General features: G+C 36.8%; 1 protein-coding gene across 1 annotated transcript in view; it reads right to left on the bottom strand.

Moving 5' to 3' along the window:
- Positions 1–404: 404 nt before the first annotated feature.
- The window catches only part of LOC124636410, a 77,662-nt gene continuing 67,812 nt past the window's right edge, over positions 405–10,254 (bottom strand). Inside the window, exons 8-17 of the mRNA XM_047172493.1 lie at positions 7,326–7,470; positions 6,736–6,993; positions 6,475–6,604; positions 5,728–5,891; positions 4,817–5,048; positions 4,235–4,396; positions 3,885–4,036; positions 3,358–3,470; positions 2,230–3,239; positions 405–1,243 (exon numbers count right to left, since the gene is read on the bottom strand). Coding sequence (XP_047028449.1) covers positions 2,541–3,239; positions 3,358–3,470; positions 3,885–4,036; positions 4,235–4,396; positions 4,817–5,048; positions 5,728–5,891; positions 6,475–6,604; positions 6,736–6,993; positions 7,326–7,470 — 2,055 coding nt within the window. The 3' untranslated portion in view covers positions 405–1,243; positions 2,230–2,540. The remainder of the gene's footprint in view (positions 1,244–2,229; positions 3,240–3,357; positions 3,471–3,884; positions 4,037–4,234; positions 4,397–4,816; positions 5,049–5,727; positions 5,892–6,474; positions 6,605–6,735; positions 6,994–7,325; positions 7,471–10,254) is intronic.

The raw sequence follows: 10,254 nt of genomic DNA, 5'->3' as shown, positions 1-10,254 counted from the left end.
TCTGTATGTGTCATCATAAGTTAAACTTATCCTAAGCACAGACTGCACAATTCAGTTTTGTTGTTAGCATCACCAATATGACGCGAACATCGCTCACGTTGAAAGTATTCGAGACAAACAATAGTTATGTGATGCGTCATTTACACTTGGTCGTTGGCCAAATTCGGCTATCAAATGCAAGCTAAACCTAGGATATAACACCCTGCTATATTATCTACTACATACAATTTACCGAATACAAGGCGTTACTTTACTGATACAAATGGTGACTTTTACACCTAGTATATCGAATACTTTAGACCATTTAGGTATATTATATACTTTCTATACTTACTTTATTCCATCGAACACAGATAGGGGCGAATTGCGAACGAAACGACCAAATGTAATGGAGACAATCGTAGTTGTGCTTCGGGCTATATTTTACATGTACGCCCGGATAATCAACGTTTATTTAAGAGTATAACATTAGAAGAATAAGTATTTTTTTAAAAAATAAACCTGTTAAATCATAAGATACAGAAATGTGTAAAAACTGAGCTTAAGTTAGTGGTAAAATTAAAGCTTTGTTTTTGGATAAAAATTGTGCGAAAGATAAAATTTGTCACCAATTTTCTTAATACGAGTTAAAAAATATATAATACAACATTAGCCTGTCAAATAAAGAAAGTATGAAACGTAGCAAAACTTTTATATTTTAAAAAATCCACTAAAATATCTCGTTATTGGTAAATTATGATAATATAATAGGTACTTAATATGTGCTTAGTTTAGAAATGGTAAAATTGGTGACAATATTTCATGAATTATTTGCTTATATCGTAAATACAACAACAGTATACATATAGGTAGGTATAACATTCTATACACTTCAGAAGGCAATAGCATTATCTATGATAATATTTTGAAAAGGTCTCAAGAACGAGACTTACACAACGGATTTATATATTGAATTTAATTCTACGGATAACTTTTCAATATTAATTTGTACATCTTGTACAAGTTACTGTAATTTGTGAACATTTATAAAGATGATATATTTATATCAAGTTTTATATACTGTACAACTTCGAATAACAGGTTCAGGTCCGCTTCAGTCGTTTACTAGAATCCCGTAGCATTTGAACAAGACGTTGAGTGGCAATTATGTTATTTCTACTTCTCGTGGTATTGTTGGTTATATCGAGAAACTTTCATGATCGATTAGACGAAAAACCACAATAACGTGCTATAACATGGATATGTTATGGACCATGTGATTAATTCGGGCATTATTTATAATGCCCGAGCATTATGAATAATGTCTAGCTTTATCGGGCCAAGTGATTAATAACTATCTTAACTTCATTATTTATCACATTGCACGGGCATTATTATATTGCTACATGACAGTTGGGCAATTTGATAATAAAGCTATATATTTTATGCGGTGCGAGGGTGGCAGTTGTTCTAAAAAATAAATCCTGTTACTTGCCACACATTTTATGATTATTGTTTTAAATTATATGTTCTATTTTAATGGGAAATTATAAGTCTAGCCACAAAATTATTAATTGGACAATTGTCATCTAATTTACTAACTCGGCCTCCTTTTTCTTGATCTCATTTTTCTTGGCTCGTTTTTTTTATGGTAGAATTTAATTTGGATTCAAAACATTGTATTAAAAACCGAACTTAGTGACGAAAACGAATCGCTGCAAAACCGACTCCACGTAGTCTTGTCTGCCCTACCCCTAGAGTGCAATTCAAAACCGCGTAGGCGCGGAGGGGCGAGGCGGCCTGCGAGCTGAGGCGCAGGCATTTGAAGCGCTCGCCGCCGCGGCTGAGGCTGGCCGGCGGGGCCGGCCAGCAAGCCGAAGCTGCGGTGGTGAGCGTGAAAACCATCTGCGACGATAAGCTCGCATGGGACCGCCGGAGCCCCGCAGCGCCGGAGCCGTGACAGAAGCCATGCTTGCTGCATGTTGCATGCTTACTTCTATGCTCTGTCAATTGATCTGGGATGTGTTATATTTAGTTTATTTTAAGTTAAATGTCAATAACAATAAAAAAAATGAATTACTAATAATTTGTATTACTTTGCCCAAAAGGTCACGGGCAATATGTATAGTGACCGGTCAATTTGATTGTTTGAATAATTATTATCAAATTGCGCTCTCATATTGGGCATTATTCATAATGACCGGGTATTATGTATACTGCCCAATTTATCACTTGGTCCATAACAGATATAAACAATATGTTGATGTAAAATTCCTTCGCCAGACGATGAACGTTTTATTCGCAATTTTTGGTACCAAAAATAGAGATGATTATGCTGAACACATCTAGCTAGATGTAAAAAATATAGGTATCAATGAACAACAACAAGGAGTAGGTATCCGAGAAGTGTACAAATATTTCTCGCACCTCTACAGTACTCGAGTACATCTATAACAATAATACTTTTAGAAGGCGTCAACATACCACATTATAAGAAGGACCCAGCCCAGTCACTCTTCATAATCTATCTAATACACTGATATTTCTCACAGCTCCATGTTTTATATACCATAATCGAAACTCTCGAATTCCGAGAACCTCGAGTCCTGTTTCTGAAGGCGCTGTTGGCAGGCCTCGATGTAGCTGTCCTGGATCCTGTACATGCCCGAGTTGGCCTGGTACATGAGGGTCTCCAGGATCCGCTCGTTCTTGATGGCCTTCGACGGGAGCACCACTTTTATCAATTCCTGCGGTGAGATCCTGTACAGTTTCAGATCTCTAGCTAATCTTTCCATAGTGCATTTAAATTCATTTTTGGCATCAGTCTTATTAGCGGACTTGGCTTTGATTTTGTTTCGAGCCCAACTGAGCATCGCCTCGAACTTCCTCACTTCAGGCACCTCGAGGTTTCTGCACATGATCATCTGCACCATGGACTCCGATAAGTTGAGGAACTCTGGCGTTTGGAACAGGGCATAAGCTCGCTGCTCAATGAATGCCAGGATCATGTTTACCAATTCCGACGCTGACGTATATCGCCAGTAGTAATTCTCTAATGATATGAGCATCGTGCATACCACTTCTATTCTAAGAAACTGCTTGGCATGATGGAAACACGCTTGTAATAATTCAGGCAAGTCGTAATGTTCCGCAGCGCAAATGAGTCCGGGTATCGATGCGCAGGTCAATGGACAGCTGCCGGTGTGCAAATAATCGAGAAGAATGCGAAACGTCTCCGGATCGAATTCGATTATTGAAAACTGAAAAACAAACCAAACAAAATATGTCATAATCATTTTTAGAAAACAAATACACAACAGGAACTCTATTGTTGTATCTAAACATAAGGAAAAATATTTAATATGTTTAAAAAAATACCTCAGTTTGTGCCAGCTTGGCGCGATCTACTTTTTGAGCATCGGCGCATACTGATAGCCTTGGTACAGCGAGTGCTGCATTTTTGTCTTTTTCCTTATCTTTTCCTTCTTTATCTGCGAAAAGAAAACGTGTAAATGAGAAAAGTATACAGTTATGTAAATTAAGTCCTAAATAAGTATAAAACACATAGTATCAGCTGTAACGAGGAATGTTGCGCAGAGGTTTATTTTAGGCGCTTTGTCACTATTGTGCTTCGGAATTCCTCTACATAGTATTTCAATACATTTTATTCCACATAGTAACAAGGATTGGAACATTCAATCACAATGTTGTGATTGTGATGAATTTAGAATAGGAATACGGTGACATAACTATGTATATTAACGTTCCGTAATATTTTTGAGTTCGATGGCATTAGCAAACGATGAGATAACAACTTTTTTGTTAAGATTGCTTAAAAAATTAAAAGAGGGGTAGTTGAGGGGTCTCTGGAAGACGTGTGTAATAACAGGAACAGAAATACTTACTGGAACAGTCCTGGGAACTAGCCCATTTCTTTTTGTCTTCCGCGTTAAGTTGGGAATGTTGTTTGCGTATGGAGCGTCCCCAGCCCGCCGTGATGGTGCCGAGGCGGGAGAAAGCGCGCTTCACCATCGGCGAACTTGGTACGCTTTTTGGTCTGAAATTGAACAAGGAGTTTGTAAAAGGCTATCAGGCATTGTTGTTAGTCCACATATCTACTAAGTAGCCCTTTCTTACGCCTGAGTAGTATTTCTTAATTTCACCTCCATATTATTGCATTGAAATTTTCATTGTTCCTTTTATTGTACTTATGGAAATAATCATTAGTGTTATATTAGTGGATGTTTTATATTACCTAGGTGATTCAATGTCGGGAACTTGTAAGAAGTTGCTGCTCTTTTGTCTAGCAGGAGTAGGGGACAGCAAGGTTGGAGCCGGACGCGCCAAAAGTTCTGCCACCGGGACTTGAGGCGACCCGAAGCCGGTTTGTATGCCATATAACATCTCTTGGAACACCCTGAAAACACAAAATTAAGGATACATAAGATATTATAAAAAAGACCATAAGTTTTTTAGTCGCTCATATGCATTTAACACTCACAGAGTTCCACAGACTCGTCAGAAGAACCCACATTCATTTATCAAATTATTTTTGGAGCGAAAAAACAAAGAAATAATTATGGGCAGGACATATCTGTCAAGTGTCAAATAAGCGTACGGTGAAAATAGAAAGGGAATAGGGGTCACAAAAAGCCAAAATCAGAACAGATAATTATTTTGATGCGACCAGACGAATAAAATGGAAGCTACAATATTGTTTAGGTTTACTAGAAAATCTATTGCAACTGAGCGTCAATAAACGTTAGTATGATCTTATGTAGTGTATCTGTGTATTGTATGGTATGGTATAATATACATATATGTTCCTTATTTTTACCTGCTCCTAACACCAAGAATGGCCCTAACGCCAATAAACTTGGTCTTCTGCTTAGACTGGCCCACTAAGAAGACTACATCAAACAGTTGAGCGTTCTGCGCCATGTTGAGCTCGCTGTTGAGGAAGACTCGTGTGAAGTCCTTGGCGAGCTGGTCATAGTCTTCGAACTGGTCCCGCACTGAGTCCAGTAGAGGTGAGGATGGTCGCATGTGACCGATGGGACGCCATGAACCTGGTGATAAGATTGTGCTCTGTAAGATATTTTCCTAAATGATGAAACAATTTTATTGGCTTCAATCAACTGTTCGGATCATTTCCTCTGATTTTTCAACAATTTTCGAATACCTACATAATGAACTGGTAAAGAAATCACCAAATACTATATATCACTAAATACATGATTTCCATGTATCGAATTTGAAAGTCTGCCAACAGTGCATTTGTGTTAAAAAAAAAAATGAATTTCATGTTATAATTTCGGAAAAAAATCCCGTTGCATGCATTTTATGTACCCAATCGTTATCTACCAATATATGATAATGATTAGAAACTGTTACAAACTAGTTGATATTAAATTAATTTCTAATGCATTTGGTGTCACTTAACTGTAATGAAAGCTGACTCATAAGATTATGATTCAGAAATATGTATATTAATTGGCATGTGTCATATCTGCTTTTCACTTCTACTCAAGGTCACGTCTCGTGAACAAAAATCGAGAGATATACAAGAAATTACTTCTTTATTTCTGATGGGAAATCATCAAATGACCCTTAACGCCGTGGGTGCAGCGTGAGGGAGTGTCAGACTCTTAATGACTAAAACCCATCACGTTCCTTCTTAAGCACTTATGTACCAGGGACGCGGTTACTCTTTCGGACAAGTCCGCAGCCTCGGCAGGGAAAACTTACCTCTTCGGTACGGTTTGGGTATTTGTCCAGTCTCAGCATGATTCTGTAAGTTAGCTACAATGTCTTCAAGCATTTGGCTACGCGTTCTTTCTTGCATTCTTGCGAATTTGGGCGCGGAATACGATGCTCTTTCTCCATTCACTATTTTTGTGAGTAACCATTCCCTGAAAATTAAAACAGTTGAATGTGAGATAAAGTCAAGGATGCAGTTTAAATTGAACTTCTGAAATATAGAAGTTGTGAGGATAAACATTCGAACAAACATAGAAACTGATTCAACTAGTTCTACTTTTAGTAATGTAGTCTACTCAAATAACTGTTACACCCCAATCCCTAATCTTCTCATCAAAAACTTTACTACATTTCGCATATCTGTTCAGTGCGGTCAATTATAACTTTACCTAAAGCATGTTCGCAGTAAAACTAATTGCAATAGTTTTGTTGAAATTCTAGCAAAAGGATTTTGATTCCAGCTCTAATATAGGTGCGAATTTATCGTGAAGTAGATTCAGTTGTAGACAAACTAAACCGCGCCATCAAGTTTGCGGTTTGACGTGCGGTTTCTTTGTACGACGGCGTTTAATCCTATGTGCTGTTTATTGGATTTTCAATCATGGAAAGAGTTCGACTTAAATTGAAACAAATGAATGTTGAAGTTATCCAAAATTCGAAATTTGAATTTGATTTTACCAACAATCGTGTCTACAATGCTTAGATCAATGACTAGTGAACTTGAGTAGATCTCACCTGAACATAGGTCCTTTGTCAAAGACGCTCTGTTCCCACAAGTAAGGCTTGTACGCGCCCACTTCATCTCGCGTTACCACTGACACTTCGTATCGTGTTGGACGACGCTTGATCTTAGCTGATACTCGGACTGAAACGTTCCATGACAAGAGCTAATATATTTAGAGCAATATTTGAAATTAGAAATGAAGGAATGGTCTAGGCAAGACAATGACAAAATCATGAGTTTCACTAAGGTAAAGTAGGTAATTGTTGTCTTACCTAGTATAAACGTGTGCAAAAAGTGGCTCTTGATGCAAGCAGGGGAAAATGCAGTGTTATCGGCTTCCAGGAACACGACGCAAACAATGTCGTTCCCTATATGCCGCTTCCTTTGTAGTTTTTGAGGGTCGTGTCTCTCGTAAGGCAATAGAGTCGATACGTGAAACATGATTTCAATTCCTCTCCAGTTTGTATAGACGGAATACAAGCCCGTCAGGTCGTGTACTGTGTCTAAACCTCCTTTGTATTTGTCGAAACCTGCGAAGATATTGGATTGCATAGTCATTATAGATTTGTCTATTGTTTCGTTATTTTCGGCCAGGTTAACAAGGTTTTTATGACCACCTGCTTTTAACACAAACCATAGTAACGAGTTGTAATTTTATATATATATAGCTGTTTAATTAGGGGACTGTTGTTTTCGTCCAAATGACGTTAAGATTTGGCTAAATGTTTAAGATGCTCTTTTAATGTCAGCTTTGAAATTAATGTTTATTTGCCGTTGTCTGTGTTAACTGCATGTACTTACGTTTAGTGATCATTGGCAATATAGTCTTTACAGAAACTGTTATTTATATTAGTAATTTTACCTTTAAGTCTGACTTTCTCCCCTAATACTTGTAAGAACTCTTCAAACATTGGTGAGTTTTCATTATTGTCCAGAATCTCTTCTTCAGTGTACTGGTTTTCCTTCACGTATATAACGCCGACTTTGAGCTCAGACTTTATGAATACCTGAAATAGACAACACGAGTTTGTTCAATACAATGTTAAATAGCCATTTTGGTTTTGGCAAATACTGTCGAAAAAAATTATCTACATCTAGAATACCTATATAACTTTAAATACCTAGGCTTTGCGCTTGGCTAAGCTATAATATGCTTGATAAAATTCTGAACGAAAAGCCATTGTCGTTATTAGTGAATTAAATGAGGAAGGTAGCAATTTATTCCAGCATGGCGTCTTTGATCAGAGTGGCGGTACTGTTCGATCGCCAAAGGCCCCGGGGACCCCGCTCATTATCTTTCCTATCTCAGCCTTCATATAACGATCCCCGATGTCCCGGAATAATAACTCCACTTCATTGATGAACTACCTACATTATTAGAAAAGCCTGTAAAGCTTGCAGGATAATGTTTTAAGCTTCGGCTTTTTAATTCTTCTTGTTGGTGAGAGTTCCGCAAATAATAGAACAGCAACTGTCAACGTTCAGACGCACGAAGGCATTACTGATAAAATATTTACTCAGAAGAAAGAACTTTTCTTCGCTCTCAAAATAAATACTAAAAGCATTGAGCCGTATACCTCTTCTTAGTGACGAATTGATAGGAGCTTACCAATTTGACATTAAGACGAACCGTAATCCGGATTAATATGAATACTTTTTCGAAATCGAATCTAGTTTCTCTAGGGACACTTCTAATCTATTTGGGTGCGATTGAGGGCATAGAAAAATGAGAAGATATCTTATTACTGTGTAGGTAAATGTCCACAGAATCGATAGTCCTTTGACACTGAGAATGACAATGAAAATTAGATTCTGAAACAAGATTTTTCATCTTAAGTGCTGCATGTTACAAATTCCAGCAAATACAAACAAATAACTGTACTGAAAATAAATTTTTGTGTTATTCACTAAATTGCCATTGAATGATACAATAAATAAATAATGCCTCAAAATTCTCGTAGACGTCGCCCACTTTTATACTACGATATTTCAATAACGATTGAAAGGGCTTTGTATCCACCTATTTTCTATCTATAGAATCGTTCATTACTATTAGTGGTTCGGAAAGTCTAATTAATATTTGAGTGGGTTCAATACGTATCTATTTCGATTGATTGACAGCAGGTCAATAGTGAATAGTAGACGACACGAAACTCCACTCAATTTTACACGATACACAACTAGAAACTAAATGAATGAATATAAGTTTATTTTTACGATAATCCTTGACTATTTTAGAAACATTTGGTGATCTTGTGATTATAATAAATAATATTTTCGAAATGAACATTTTAATTTATCGCAGTCAGAAGTGTTGACGCACGCAAGAAACATGTCTTGAACATTTTTTCGTGAAACTAAAAAACCGATATTCAGATCCATGAAATTTATTGAAGTACAATCACGAACAACTGCGTTAGCGTGTGCCCGCATACATCAGGTGCGAACTCCAATATTTCAGCTCAGTAACAAAACAACAGACTAGACAAGTATTTCGTTTGATGAGAACACATTTTACTGCCGTTCTACTACCTAATAAAGGCGACATAAAGTTCTGTACATAGCTAGTACTATATTCTCGAGTAGGTACTTACATACCTACATTGGTAGCAGTGTCGCGAACCGAGCATACTTTATGTTTAGTTTAGTAGCACCTTTTGTATCAGTGAAATGTTCATGTTGAAATGGTTGAGCGAAATTGCAAATAAAGTGGAGATGAAAAGTGGACGAATATTTCCTGATGTAATATAAATGACGTCACTCGCAATGCTTTATGAATATGATGCTTACGGTGTAACATGTTATATGGATGTACGTAGCACCACGTAAGAACATTCCGAAACGGTAATTATGACGCGGTTACGCGGTGTCAGAGTATTTTTCAAGTGACTTCATATGGTGAAAAGTTTGCAAAATCTTATGAAACCTTTATCGAATATTTAAAATCCGACTAAACAGAAATGTCGAGCTGAGAAAGTTGTTAATATGGATGGATATGACGGCCACAACTTTCATTTTAAAATGAAAATCTCAACTTGTGGTTGTGACCGCTATCGAAAGGTTATTTAAATTTTCTTTACAGCTAGATTTCTTTCTTTATTGTTCGACTATTGCCATTGTATTTGTGAGTAAATATTATAATTGTATTAAAGGTTAAGGGTGAGTTGTGGATATTTTCTACAGTCGTAGGTACAATTGTAAAAGATACACGTTTTATGACTTCGTTAACGTTTAATGGAGAACGCAGAGATAAGGTAAAGGTATGGGCGAAACCGAGGGGATCTTAATGTTTCCGTGCAAAGCTTTTGAAAATTGATTCTAAATGGTTTTAACAGTGCCGCTGGTATAATTTAGTTTGTCCGCTTTTGTTGCTAATTTGAATAAGATTTGAAAGTTCTTTTGTGTTACTTTTATAGTAAGCCGTAAAAAAAAAAACTAACAGACATGAAAAGCTCATCTTTCATAAAGTTAAAAAATAAGACATTTTCCTACTCCATTTACATCCCATTAAGTCTCAACAGCACCAATTCCAGCGTAAGATAAACAAACAATAACCCAATAATTTTAGAAAACCCCCCAAAGCTAAAGAGGTCGGAGATCATAAATCATTCAGGTGGAAGAAGCCGTCAGCATCGATCTCAAACAAACTCTCCGATAAAAGAAAAAAAAAAGCAACCAAAGAGTCTCAAAGTAGTCGGACTTCTTGTCAAGGCATCCATGTCAAGATGTGTTACTTTATTTCATGTTTTCGGTCAGATTACATTATAGTCGGGAAAAAGTTACAGACGTTT

This window comes from Helicoverpa zea, chromosome 14 (assembly GCF_022581195.2).
Source record: "Helicoverpa zea isolate HzStark_Cry1AcR chromosome 14, ilHelZeax1.1, whole genome shotgun sequence".
Taxonomy (NCBI): domain Eukaryota; kingdom Metazoa; phylum Arthropoda; class Insecta; order Lepidoptera; family Noctuidae; genus Helicoverpa; species Helicoverpa zea.
This window is presented reverse-complemented; position numbering and strand designations above follow the sequence as displayed.